Source organism: Coturnix japonica, chromosome 1, assembly GCF_001577835.2.
Source record: "Coturnix japonica isolate 7356 chromosome 1, Coturnix japonica 2.1, whole genome shotgun sequence".
In the NCBI taxonomy this organism is placed as follows: domain Eukaryota; kingdom Metazoa; phylum Chordata; class Aves; order Galliformes; family Phasianidae; genus Coturnix; species Coturnix japonica.
In genome coordinates, this window is record NC_029516.1 from 63,066,420 (window position 1) to 63,081,520 (window position 15,101).

The 15,101-nt window shown below is 40.1% G+C and overlaps 1 protein-coding gene across 4 annotated transcripts in view; it reads right to left on the minus strand.

Moving 5' to 3' along the window:
• The window catches only part of SCUBE1 (signal peptide, CUB domain and EGF like domain containing 1), a 201,089-nt gene that overhangs the window by 43,832 nt on the left and 142,156 nt on the right, over positions 1 to 15,101 (minus strand). For all 4 annotated transcript variants that reach the window (XM_015869916.2, XM_015869933.2, XM_015869923.2 and 1 more), the window contains one exon: positions 7,750 to 7,872. In XM_015869916.2, the coding sequence (XP_015725402.1) occupies positions 7,750 to 7,872 (123 nt within the window). The remainder of the gene's footprint in view (positions 1 to 7,749; positions 7,873 to 15,101) is intronic.

Sequence of the window (15,101 nt, forward strand, 5' to 3'; positions counted from 1 at the left end):
TGTAAGAGTGCATAAGTGCAAAATCACTCTCCTTCATGTGCATTGCATAAACATGTATTTATACAGGGTAGCTTGAGTCCCTTCATCCCCTTCTCTCATTACTCACACCTGCAACGACACTGACTTACTCTGTTCAAGTGACTTAGTGGGACAAGGACCGACAGATTCCCTTAGTGTGACTGCAAGTACGAGCACAGTAACCTGCTGAGTACCACAGCTTTCTTAACAATGGAAATGAAAACAAAACAAAACTCGGTATATTTCTCTGAGTGCTGAAGACATAAAACTTACAGCAAATGCACATGCAAACTCAGGTAGAAGCTAGTGAGGGGATTTATAAGCCTGCTAGCTCCTCACCCCATGATGCAGGTGATCTCTGTGATCCCTGTTGTCACCTTCCTTTGTAGCGACACAAAGAGCAGCTCCCTTAAGACCTGCTGACCCTATGCACCGATTGCAGCCTAGTCCTGACCATGAGTCTAACATCCTGAGTGAGAGGTATGGGTGGGTTCAAGTAAAACTGTATTTTAAATATTAAGAAGAAAACAAACTACGCTAAGCAATTACATTTCTGTTGGTGTCTCCTTTAGGTCCCTTTACCTGGCTGCAAAGCTTTGACAGAACAATACTGTTGGGGCCACTCCAGAAAGACAGGAAAGGCTAAATAATACTGCTTTTATTGTAAACTGGCTTATTCTATTTATTTAGTGAGGGAGAAAGGGAAAGAAAGGGATGGAACAATGTGAAAACTTTTTAAAGTTTTCCACTATTAAGTTGGCTGAACAAGGCCCATTGAATCTGAAGGGCCTGGGTTTCACCCATTGTCTTTCTAACTAACATACCCAAAACGTCAGATCTAGCATTGACACAGATCAGCTGAAAGATTTCATCAGTCCCTTTACTGCTGCTTGGTGCAGCTATAACCACATTTCCCACAGCTCACTGCCACTGAGACTGCAGTAGGATATATTCAGCTACTACTCAGAGCATGAGGAGTTATAGGAGTAGCACTATGGTAAAACTACCACTTGGCTTGACGGGGCGAGTTGCAACATAGAATTCCTCCTTGCTGGTATCACAAGGAATTTCCTCAGTTTTTGAAGCTGAGATACAGGATATGGGATTTTCCCTTTCCTCCATTCTCATGATGTCGTGTGATAGAGAAAGGGACAAATATTCCAGCCCATGCATTCAGTTAAGTACCTTAACATTGGTAGCATTGTCCTGTATAAATCAATGCAAGTGCACTCATCCTGCAACCTCCATCAGGTTATTTGACTGGAGCAAGGTCAATTGCTTTTCTGGGTTACATGATCAAATGTTGGTGGCAGGTCACTGTTATGTAAGCCAGGGGACAAAACCATCCCTGCCTCCTTTTTATTCTTTACTTTGGTCCCTCTACATCCAAGACATGTGGTGATTCAGTGCTGCTCGTCTGGATACATCGATTTACTTGAGATTAAACTGGTTCTGTCCAGCCATATTTATCATCAATGCTTCCACACAGAAGGGTATAGAGAGATCTTTGTAGTTAATCTTTGTGGGCTTCTTTAGGCCAAAAATAATTCCCACAAACGCTTTCTATCTGTCATTCCTTCAATGATTAATCCCTCATTTCATTCCCATTTCCAAAATGGAGATACCACGTGAAAATTTGACCTAAGAAGGCTAATAGTACATATTTTGGCAGGACCAGATATCCGACTAATACAACAGTATTTCAAGATTACACCTTTGTGGACTTTGGATAATGGACAGTTGCTGTCCTGGATTATGGTTCCATGATGGAGTGGGATAACAAAGCAGCCCTGAGATTGGGTTCAAACCTTATTTCAAATCTGCTCAGTGACAATCTGAGAAACAAAAACAACCTGCTGGGCAATACTTGAGGTGTTTTACAGGTCTGCATTGCAATATGCTGGCAAAATTCCTAAGGAAACTGCCTCAATATCTGCTCACAAGATACCTGGCTCTGGCCACTATTTGCAGTTTTTCTACTCCACGTATGTCAAGTTTCTGATGAACAGCTGTGTGGAAGCGAAGCTGGGAAGGCAGAAAGGAAGGATAGTGGAGCACATAAGAAACACATTTGCTTTAAAAGAGAAAAAGAAGAGTCCAAATACAGTAAGGTGACAATGGACATGCTCATGTCTTTCTCCTGTACTGAGAAGGAAAAAACAATTAGCCATACTCAAGCTTTTATTGGTTATTTTGTAGTGCTATAAAACCACAAACATCTAGCAAAATGTGCCCATAGAAATTGAGTGGAGCAAAAACTCAGTATATAATGAAGCTAGAGAGCCAAATTCTGTTTTGGACTTTGCGTTGCACAAATCTACATAACTGAATTTCCTTTTTTGACAAATACCAGTACTTAAAGCAGACTAGGAGGCACTGTGCTGCACTGCCTGGTTACAAAATAGTAATTGCATCTGTTTAAAACCTGGTAGGAGAGCACTATAGAATAATCACCAGTCAAATGGGAATACATTGAAGTAAAAAATGCTGTCACCTGGTGTGTAGTTCTCCACATGCCTGGTGGACAGTCATCTCCTTTTACAGTGGCTGTATCAAATGAAATGGCTGGTGAAATGGCTACTTGGACAGACTCCATTAAGGCTGAGCAGCATGTCTGTGAGGTCTAGCAATTGAGCCCCACTTAAGCCTACTTTTGAGGCACTGAATTGCTTCCTGCAGAAGGTTAAATTCCTCAGTACGCAAGGATTTGGCTCTATTTTGGCAGTGGTGAAAAAGGGCAGAGGATAAGAGCGCAGATTTAGCAGCCCAGAGTCTTACATGCTGTTCACTGCATGTCTCCACTAAAAGCACTTTTTTTTTTTTCTGAATGCAACTCATTTTTTCAACTCTACCACTCCCTGGAGAGTTATAACAAATGCATTTTCTGTCTTTCCTTGTCTTTTTCCCTTGCAGAAGGCAATTCCTACAGCAGGAAAATTATTTATTATAGATTTTCACACATTTTTCTGGGTGCTTAGTGAAGCTTGAACTTGAGTGCAGCAGAGAGGGCTTACTGTAGAATTTTTTTCAAGATCACTGCACAACAAACAGAAACTGAATAAGCAATTAAGTAAACTGGCTTTAAAACTCATATCGGCTGAGGATTAAGGTAATTATGTCTGCAGTTACACACATTCATTGTAGCTTTAAATAGTCTTGCTTGCTGTTTTGTTGCTGTTGTGCTTCTAAAACTAATCTAAGTTGTTGTCCTGCTGTTAATTACCAGAAAGATTATAAATACAAGACATCCTTTCTCTAAATATAGCTAAGTAATTTGTATTATATACTCAAAGAAGTTGCAGGCCTCTTGTAAGGTTTGTATTAACAGGTCCAATGGTATCTTCCTATACTAATAAATTTACAACACTTAAGGGATCTGTTAAACTAATATACAGTAGATGTATTTGATATTGTCAAACAGTGATTTCCCCATCAAAGGTGAAAAAAGATCTATTTTTAAGTTTGCATGAAAAGAGAGACTCTAGGAAAGCTGTATTAGCCTCCACAATATCACTGGGAAGGCAGTGTGGATTTTTACCTTCTGGGTTACAAATAAGTTTCCTTTTAAATGGTTGGAATGCAGGGGAGGGGAAAGGAAAAAAAAAAACCTGCATTCTCCTTGTTTAACAAGGAGCCTCAGCGTGAGAACCACTCCCTAGCAGAAGTAATCTGTGATTGACAATAGTTTTCTTTGCAAGCAGGGCTAAAAATGGTTTATCTGTAAACAGACAAATGCAGAACATTTTAATGCCCTTTGCAATTGCAAGGACTGCTTACACAAGTACTCTCCATGTGGAATGGCTAGCCAGTGGCACCAAGCAACCAGCAAGCTTCAGAGTTCCTGCAAAATGATGACTTTTCATTGCAGAGTATGAGCACAAAAATAGGAAAGGTTATTTTTGCTTTTGTCTTGTAATGAAGAAAGATGATAGATTCAAAAAAACTTGAAGTTTATTCTCCATACTGTGAAGGCGTTCATAGATGTGATCTGTAGCAAGCTACTATACTGGGCTTCACCCTTCTGGCTTGAAAAAGTGAGGAAGAAATATTTTCCACTTCACAGAGACAATGAATGTGTGTAAGGCACTTGGCACAATGGGGTGGGAGCTAAGCAAACAGCCAGAACAAAGTCTGAGACTTTGATACAATTTCCCTGCAACCTTAAAGTTGGCTCTTCAGCTCTGCAATGAGTCTATGAAGATCTGCAATGAAAAGACATCAATGAAGCGAGGTGACACAGGACAACCTTTGTGCTTCACAGTGATTCTGATGGTACCTTTTTATGGAAACACTGAAAATTGTCTTATGCTGAAGTCAACGGTCACATCAAGAAAGTTGTGTAGCAGCAGCTTATTTGTATTTTCACCAGTTTAAAAATGGTTGCTAACACCAACCGTATCTCTATGGCTGTTTTTATTTACAGTCTCTTTCCTGTGAATCAGACACAAACACAGACTTAACCAGGGATTCTGCAAGTCTTAAAAGGGCAAGCCTACCAGTTTTTTTTCCATGGGCATTCTGCCTAAAATTAGCAGAATCTGTGCCTGGATGTCAATGATGGACTCATTTGAAGATTAACTCCCTATACACTAGGAAGGCCATCTGAACTAAATAAGACTTTAACCAAAACAACATATACATCCAAGGTCCTAAATTAGTATTTGTAAACGCACTGATTTGTAACTGACAATAAGCTTTAGTTTCAAAATGGAAACCAGAGGAGAAAGGCAATCACACAGAATCACACAGAATGACCCGGGTTGGAAGGGACCTCAAGGATCATGTAGTTCCAACCCCCCTGCCTAGCAGGGCCACCAAACATACACATTTACTAGATCAGGTTGCCCAGGGCCCCGTCCAACCTGGTCTTGAACACCTCCAAGGACGGGGCATCCACAACCTCCCTGGGCAGCCTGTTCCAGGATCTAACCACTCTCTTAGTAAAGAACTTCCCCCTAACATCCAACCTAAATCTTCCCTCTTTTAACTTAAAACCATTTCCCTTAGTCCTGCTATTGTCAGCCCTTTTGAAGAGTTTACTCCCCTCCTGGGAGTAAGTTCCCTTCAGGTATTGAAAGGCTGCAATGAGGTCACCCTGCAACCTTCTCTTCTCTAGGCTGAACAAACCCAACTCCTTCATCCTGTCCTCACAGGGGAGGTGCTCCAGCCCCCTGATCATTTTCATGGCCCTCCTCTGGTCCCTTTCCAAAATCTCCATGTCTTTTTTGTACTGAGGGCTCCACACCTGGACACAGTACTCCAGATGGGGCCTCATAAGAGCAGAGTAGAGAGGGACAATCACCTCCCTATCCCTGCTGACCACCCCTCTCCTGATGGAGCCCAGGATCCCATTTGCTTTCCAGGCTGCCAGACTGCACTTCTGACTCATGTTGAGTCTTTCATCCATCAGGACTCCCAGGTCCTTCTCTGCTGAGCTGCTCTCAAGGACCACTCCTCCCAGCCCGTACAGGTGCCTGGGGTTCTTCCGGCCCAAGTGCAAAACCTTGCACTTTGCCGTGTTGAACCTCATTAGGTTCACCCGAGCCCAGCAATGCTGACAGCAAAATCATAAGTCATAAAAATCCCATAATTATGAATCAAAACAACAGAATTAACACAAGGATAAGCATCTTTTACAGAGTCAAATTAAACCTTTTTGATTCACACATTGAAAAGGATGATATAGACAATATATATATATATTTTAATCTCTCAGTAATGTTGTATGGTTTATATTGAATGGCTGTTACCCAAAAAACCTATGAATGATTTATATGCCAGCAGAATCACTAACCCCAAACTACATTTTTCGGTCAGACCTGACATTAATATCTACAAACACTTCCACTAATTGTAGTCTCATTTCAGAGCAGGAACAAAGTACAGGTGGTTCATACGTCAATGATTTGTTGATCTATAAATTCACTTTCCTTCCTTCTTTATTAACAGGCCTTCTGACTGCCTGAATCACTGCCTGAATCAACAAAGCTGGCATCGTACCACAGCTGCTGTAATAAGTCTCTGGAGTCCAAATACCTCAGACTTCAAACAGGAAATAATTCTGTCCTCCCTACTGCACACTTTGAAGGACCTACGTTTTTGGGAGCAAATCAAATTCTCCCTCCTAGGAATTCTCCAAGCCTGCATTAATCAGTCTGTTGGGCCAACAGATAAGCTACAGCTGACAGGTCAATCAACATACCCTGTAGAGGCAGAGTGCCCACCCTTGCCCACTGTCAATGGAAAAAGTAGGATGGCCAGGTGATTGTATTTCTCAGCCAGCAATTCTTGTCTGACCATGAGATGAGGGTGAGAAGAAGATGAGCAACTGCTTCATTCATTGCATGGTATGTACTGTCACCAGCAACTCACTCATTAAGCATCCCAGGCACATGAAGAGACAAAACTCTCACAAACAAGGTTTACAGAACTGCTCCTAGTTTCTCATTATTGCAAGTACCTGATTATTTATAGGTAGGTTTCAAAGGACTTCGCATCATGAACAAATACATTTTGTATTAGCTACTGCCTAACAAGAATGCAGGTCTTGAGTTCTTGTACTTACAATGACTTCAGTGGCAAAACCTCTTACTGATAGGACAAGTGAGAGCACGTTACAACACACGAAACCCAAGAAACAGAAAGTATTCCTACCTATCTCTATACACATCATGAAAGGAATATTTCTTTTTGACATTTTGTCTCTATCTTTAGCAGGTGTATCAAAATTTGGCAATTCACAACTTTCTAATGTGACTTGACATTATTTCTACTTAAACATGTGGAACTCACTGTGCCAATCTGAGCTTTTCCCATCGTGTCCTAGCATGAAAGTAACCTTGCACTGACTTCTCACTGACACACTCATGGTGCAGTAGGCTTCTTGGGCAACAGAAGTACCAATAAGATGCAGTGCAAAACCTTCGGAAGGATGTATGGATCTTCAGACATTAAGCTTTAAAGTACTGCTGTTTTGGACTTTGTAACTTTTATGTGTTCAAAACCCATGCAAATGATCATGGATGAACAAAAAGGCAATCCCAGTAGAAAAATTTCCATCATTATTTCCTTCTTCCCTTTCTCTCTCAAATGATGCATCCTCTTTCTAGTCTTTCTGAGGAGGCTGCCACAGAATAAAGCTATAGAATTCACACGTTTAAAATAGTTACTCACTTAACTAGTCATAGAATTTATAATACTGTGACTTCAGTAACAAATCATGAAGCACACAACAACCATGACATGAATCGTACTTCATTTGTATTCTCACAGAATTCCTTTTATTAGTGCTCCATAACCTAATTCTATCAAGAAAAAGTAAGCTCACAAATCAGACTATTTTTTCACTTCAACTGTTGCAAATGCTCTATTCCAGAAAGTTACTCCAAATGAATTCACTGTAAATAAGCTATACCTCTTTCCCACAAACATCACAGCAAATTAGAGGATATGAACACTAGAATCTTTGCCTCTACTAATACCACTACACCACAGGGATTTTCCTGCTTCAGCAGGACACTGAAAACAACGAAGCAAGACATTTCCAAAAATATTCTAGAGCAACTTCAGAACATTAAAATCTGGTAGGTATTTTCTAACTTTACTTCCTATGACAGTGTGATTAAGATATCTAGTACAAAATACTTAATTATGCTCCCCCTTACAATGAAAAAAGAAAGTCATCAGTTGAAATTAACAATTATATAGAGAGTAAAATAAGTGATGTATTACCTTGACAGGTCCGTTCATCTGTGAGTAGTTTATAGCCTTTCTGGCAGCTGCATTCAAAGCTGCCAACTGTGTTCCGGCAGAAATGGTCACAGCCACCATTGTTTACCAAGCACTCATCAATATCTGCAAGGAATGAAGGGGCAAAAATTTAGTTCATGACTGCAAACAGAGTATTTTAGGGCAGGAGTACAGGAGTTTACTCAGATTCCCAAGGATGCTACCGTCCCTGTTAGGAAACAGGTTCATCAGATGTATCCCTTCCCAAACCTTTCAGGCAAGTCTTACTAAAGAGTCTGAATTGTGAGCAAGTCTGGATTGATCTGGAGACAGAAGTATTTCTGTCAGCAGCGGAAAAAGTACATGACCAAACTGAGGTACTTTGATGTTAAAAACAATTCAAGGAATTTTCTTTATAGTGGTGGTGATCTACCTAACTGAAGACTTCAGCTTGCTTAAAAACACGAATCTCTCACCTAACACAGAAACTCTCAAAACATGAGTACACTTGAAAAAATAAAATAACGACAAACACAAAGTAAAACAAATCTGATTTATCACAAAATACTTCAGTTATTACTATGTAAAGAAATGAAAGGATATATAAAGAAATGAAAGGGTATATTGGAGAGGGTCTAGAGGAGGGCCACAAAGATGATCAGAGGGCTGGAGCACCTCCACTACAAAGACAGGCTGAGGGAGCTGGGCTTGTTCAGCCTGGAGAAAAGAAGGCTGCAGGGTAAGCTCTTTGCAGCCTTCTAGTACCTAAAGGGAGTCTGCAAACAGGAGGGGAGTCATAGTATCATAGTCTCGTGCGGGTTGGAAGGGACCTTAGAGATAATCGAGTCCAACCCCCGGGATTCGAGCCTCTGTGTAGCGGAGCGGCACTTCTACCACTTGCGCCATAGGGGGGATTCGAACTACGGGCCCCAGTGTTGCAAGGCGGCATTCCTACCACTGCGCCTCCGGGGCACACGCTTTGCACGGGTAGAAAATGGCAGGACAAGGGGAAATGATTTTAAGTTGAGGGAAGGAAGACTGAGGTTGGATATTAGGGGAAAGTTCTTTATCAAGAGAGTGATGAGGTACTGAAACAGGCTGCCCAGAGAGGTTGTGGATGCCCCATCCCTGGAGGTATTCAAGGCCAGGGGGGGTTGAAGATTCATGTTCCTTAAGGTCCATCTTGAATCCACCTCCTACACCTTATAACTTCTCCCAAAAGTTTTGAAAATCTGGAATGACCGGTCCATAAAAGCTTGTGTAACATGGATATGATAGGTCACAGAATCTCATTTGAAATGCAGGGCACTTTTCCACCCTTCCCTGCTTACAGAACTATAAATGCAGGTTTTCTGAAAAAAAAAACAAAAAAACAACCCAAACCTACTACTTTTTCAGGAGAATAATATTGCAAAAATACAGGCCTTTTTAGAGATACAAATAGTGGAGAAGCAGTATGTCAGAGACTTGTTGCATACTTCTGGAAGAGAAAATGAGATCTTTCAGAAAAATAAGTGGAATGTGATCTTTGCTACTGAAAAGTTTCTTACTATAAGCTCTGAAACTTTGAAGTAACAGCTGATCATTTAAAAAGCAACTCCTGCAAACACAAAGCTAGGAACTGAAACGTGGAGATGGAAATTTATCAACTATAGCACAATGCTGGTGAGTGAAGGGGGCATTTAGAATCATTTAAATTTAAGATGACTTTGAGGGTCTGTTATTCACTCATTTTTGAAAACATGTTTACACACATGGGAGAGTAGTAAGGCTCTTAACACATTTCTGCCCACAGAATACAAAATGCAGCCCAATACATCTGCAAGAAAAGTGAGGAGGTTAATCTAAAAACTTTAACAGCTCAGAAGGAAATTCAGCCCACCTTCCTAAACGGTGCTTTGCTGCACGGACACTGACTGAAGTACATTCAGGAGGGTGTACGACTCCAATGAGCAAGAATGGCATATATAATTAAAACACTTTGCTCATGAGCTGGACATACGGAAAAGAGAAATGAAACCTTAGAACTAATACTACTGTTTATTGGTTTTGTATCTGCTTCTGCACAGGTGTGGACTTTGTATTCAACCCTGCTAAAAGCATGAGGGTAAGATGATGGATTGCAGCTGTGGTGGTATCAAGCCTTGAGTGCTTTGCTGAAATGCAATCTCTGTCTCGGGTAACTGGGCTGATAGCAAGAGTCTTATTTCTTGTCTGTGATCCTCAAGTTCTGGTGACTAAAACAGAATAGCCAAAGACAGATAACCTCAGGCTCCCAACCTGACCAGGTGAAGATTATACTGCAGGCTGCTCTACATAACAGCATGAGACCGTAGGCAGCAACCCAGTTAGTTTTTGCTATGGTTACAAGCACAGGTACAGATCAGTGGTGAAAACACATGACTTGTTGCCCTAGTTCTCCAGCCATTTCCATTCTTATGAGAGATCCCTCCTAGCTCCAACAATTGCTAACTGGGGCTGTGGTACACTTCTTTTGATGGCTTACCACAACTGCTCCATCTTTTTTCACAGCACAGGTGTACCTTGCCATGACAAAACCTTTGGACAAATTGAACTGTACATTATAATTGCTAATATATTGTGTATCATAAACACACAGAATAGTCACCTGTCATGAGGAAGGTCTCCTTTTCCCTTGATAAGAGCAACATGACCTCTGGGCTATGAAGCAGAAATTACTGGCAGTCTGTCAAACACCATTCTGAAGGATTGATGTTTCAAATGATAGCCCTTGGATTTCACATGTTACATTCCAGACTAGTCTTGCTAACTTTGTTTTCAGGGTCTCTGCAGTCTACAAGGGACAGAAACAAAACCTTGCTGGCCTCAGAGGAGGATTTGAAGCTGTTTACCCATTTCAGTTCCACTGACAATGCAGCATATCAGTTTTACACCAGCAATTCTTTGGAGTAACCCTGAGCCAGGATCTATGCTGAACCTGGGAGAGTCCACAGGAAAAGAAACTATTTATTCATTTCTTCTTGCTGGATGACATGAGGTGGCCTTTTGAAACCAGGACCATCAAAACAGAATAGAGGTCAAAACTGTTAGCTGCAAAAACATTCTAAATAACACAAACAGTGCCAGTGTCTCTGCTCTCACTGTATTTCTTTCCATGGCCATAGTGAGACTGACAAGGCACGTAAAAATTATTTCACTCTATGGAGAGCATTACATTGCTTCATTTCACTTGAAAGAGAGAAGTATCCAACTACATCATGTCTAACTGGTTCACAGAAATTGCAGCAAGTCTATATCCCCACTATTTTTCTTTCCATAGCTATAAATAATTTGTGTTATGAGCCATGTGATAAGAAATGATTCCACTGTGTGAGAAGGGGAGGCTCCATTTAACTTTAAACTGACTGGTACCCACCTTTGTCAAGTGGCTCCTATGAACTTCACAGAGTTTGCTTCCATGGCATGTCTGCCTACCAAGCAGGGGAAGAAAAACACACTGGAAGGCCATCATGATATCTCTACCAGATTTGAAATTACTTAGTCAAATCTCCCTGCATTATCTACTATTAGATCTACTATTATCTACTATAACTTCTCTATAAGTTATAAAACTGTTGTCTTCAAACATAGCTCTGAAGTGGTTCCTTTTCAATTGATAATGCAAGTTGCATAAAAATGGCTCAAACTTTTCACTCTGCTCTCCTCCCCCATATCCTCAGAAATACAAGAGTACACATATTTCTCCACAAGGGTTGTATGTAAAATGCTCTGATAATCAGTGTTTAGACAACACTCTGGCCTTTTCAGACCAGGAGGTCTGATAGGCTGCCAGTGCATTAGCAATGAAATCCAAAAGGACTTAATGTAGCAAGAACATTGATGTAGGTAAATGATACCTTGCTCATACAAGCTACTGATCTGCTACAAACACCTGCACAAATGGGACACAGACCAATAACAGACTAAGGACAAACCACAGAAGTCTGTTGTTTTTTTTCTTTTCCTCACACATCCTTGTGAAGACTGATGGGAATGGCTGTTCCTGTTTCACTTTGTATCTTTCCAAGCTCTGCTTAGCATGAGTCATGTTAAGAAGGCCCTAGTTCTGATCTGGATGTGTGTGCATGCATGAATGTGTATGTGCTATAAACCCAGAGAGCTTTGCTATATTACACAAGTCACACACAAGTCATAGAACAAATTAAAAAGTAGTGATTTTAAGTAACTTAGAATTTAACTTTCCACATAAGCTGCTTAAACAGAACTGAAAGGGTAATCAACATGCAATCTTCACTTAGCTCTTGAACAATGATGGATATGGAGATTTCCAAAGTCTCATCTCAGGCGGAAGTTAGGCCGCTTCATTCAATGGCTGGACAAATATTTGAACTGATTCTGTCTGTCTAATCCTTTGCAGTATTAAAATGCCACCTAGCTTTAGGAAAATAATATACTCCAAGATCAACCAAAAAATAATTACAGGAATGTAATGCCTTTCTTGTTTTTGCTAAAGACAGCATGTTAGGATTAATAACACTATTATCAACATTCAGGGGATATCGGTAGGCATGTTTCCTGCAGTGCGGGCTAGTATGCCAATTCTTCTTAGCATTTTATTCCCACTCACGTCATTTTCCTCTACTTTCCTTTCTTTCTTTCTCTTTTCTCATGCTTCTAAAAATCACCACTGTTCCCTAACCGTTATAACAATTGTTGCCTTGTTGACACAGGTATTAGTTCCCTGATGCATGCAAACCACAAAGTACTTTATAAAATAGGCCACAAAACTCTTTAACCTTGTCAGAGCTGGGAAATAGGCACACAGAAAAAACAAATTTGCTCTCCCAAACATGAATCCCACCCCAATGCACAATCCAACAAGGCTGCCTTACTTAATATGACAGACAGGACAGGCTTGCACAAAGCACACGTCACCCTACATTACAAATGTTATCAATGCTACTAATGCTCAGAATACAATTGTTTTAATTTGCCTCTTCTTTTTTTCAGTGTAACTTGTAATATAGTACCTTAGTATTAAAGAAAACATAACCTACACTCTCATTGTGCTAAATAACACTTTCCATACTACACAGGCTGCTCTGAAAGAAATGCCTCCTATTTTATTACATCGTCCCACTCCCACTGACAACAGAGGCAGATGTTGGTGGTATGGCAGTAGAGATTGAACCTTCCTGCCAATATTCCATTACATTTTGTTGCTGTGCAACAAATAGCTGCAAAGGGTCTGCAGTCTGGTAAAAAGGCGTCTGATGTGGAAGCGTGTATGAAGTGAGGGTGTGTCACTGAATTTCTCCAAGCAGAAGAAAACGGTACCCACTGACATTCATCAGCACTTGCTGAACATTTATGGAGATCAAACAGTGGATGTGAGCACACAGAATTGGTGGCACTGCAAGAAAATCTAAACGTAAATGCTGTCTGGTAGATCAAAGGGAATTAGAAGTCCTAGTCCAGTTTTCTAATGGGTTTATCTAGCAGTCTGGGCAAGTTTTAACACCTCCCTACTTCATTTTATCTATGTAATGAGGCATTGGTAATTATCACTTGATATTTTCAGGACAAGTACTTTAAAATGAACTATTTTAATTGAACAAAGCACTTTGAAAAAGTCATTTACTGCAAAAAGTGCTGTCAAATTACAGATGTTCTTCCTTTTTAGTCTGGGTTTTTGAGAAGTTCGATACATCACCATGTATTGGTAGCGTTCCACCCTGGAAGACATTGTGAATATGTATAGAACTGTACAGGCACACTCCACTTTAAGACGTACATGTGCTGGTCCACCACTCTACCTGAGACTGCTTTCTGAACAGAGCTCACTGCCTCTAACGTGCTTTGCATATTTCAGAGAGGAATAATTCTATTTACACAGTATCTTCTATTTGAGGATTTCAAAGGCTAGGATCTTATCAACTTTATTGCATTAAACCTACAAACACTTCTGCAGGAGAGATAAGTTTAATTATTTCTCCTTTAACAAATGTGAAACTGAGATGGGTAGGGTAGTGCGTGACTTCCTTGCATCAGATAGCTATAAAATGAAATAAGGCATATATTATAGTACCTCTAATTTGAGTTTTGCACTTCAGCGACATCCTCATTTTCCCTCCCAGGGTGCTAATTAACTGTAATGTATGATAATCATTACTGAACCAAGGTTCCACTAAGTAGCAAATGAAGGTTATCTATTTAATTAGCTTTATGGTTAGGTTGTGGGGCAAGGCATTTTCCTAATTAACAGAACCAAAACTAGACTGAGCAGACAGGAATCAGTGTAATTAAAATTGAATCCCCCTCTTCCTGAAAACATGCTGCCCACAAAATGGAGAGCTTTGTGTAAATGCTCTTATAGCATGGGAGGGTTGAGGCAGGTTTCAACACATTTCCCTCATGTCACTTTCTCCATTTTCACCTGTTATCTTTGCAATTTCACAAAGAAATCTGTCTTCCAACACAGATGGTAATCTGTCACATATGGATTTAGGTGTCAGCTATTCTGCTCCAGGACATATCCACTCTGACATTATCCACCAACCAATCAATAAAAGAGTCAGCCAGGCTGCCAAGAGATCAATCACCTCGTAAAAAAAAACATTATGTCCCATTATTTTCTTATTACAGTTAATTAGATTTAAAAAACACATAAAGTTTTGAAAGTGAAAAACTTAGAAATGCTGTCAGAACAGTTTAGGCCACCATTTCTCATTTGTGAAAGGGAAGGGATTTACTAAATCTACCAAGAAAAGAAAGGATTTTCATTAAAAAATTTTGCTGAACACCGAATTCTTTTTTTCAACTTAAAAACATGTTCGTGCAATGCTACCAACCCAAACAGTGCAAGTTGTCTTAAGACTGTGATACGAGAATGTGAAGTGGACTGGAGATACAAAGAGAGTGATACAGTTAATACTGTCTAGAGCTAAATGCAAACAAAAAATACAGAAAAAAGGGGAAGGAAAAAAAAAAAAGCTATGAAGATCCCAGAAAATAAAGTTAGTTTTCCTCCTACTCTAAGATTTACTCATGGAAGTGTATTTTTATAGAACACTAGAGAGAGGGAAATAAGTGTGCAGTTATGACTTGGTGACAACAAATAATGTCTCTCGTTTAAAAAGCATCTGGGATGTTAAGGACACTACATTCTGTGAAACTCAAATAGCAATAATGACAGTTTAAGCACATGTACACTTAGAGGTTGTGTTTAAAGTGGTGGTACTGAGCTGTGCAAATATTTAATATATAAGGCTGAATATTTACCCGCTTTCATTATTCATGCAGCCACTATTATCTTAATAATTTTACATTTAATCCTTATGCATTTTTTGTAGGAGGAGCTGAGACAGAAAACT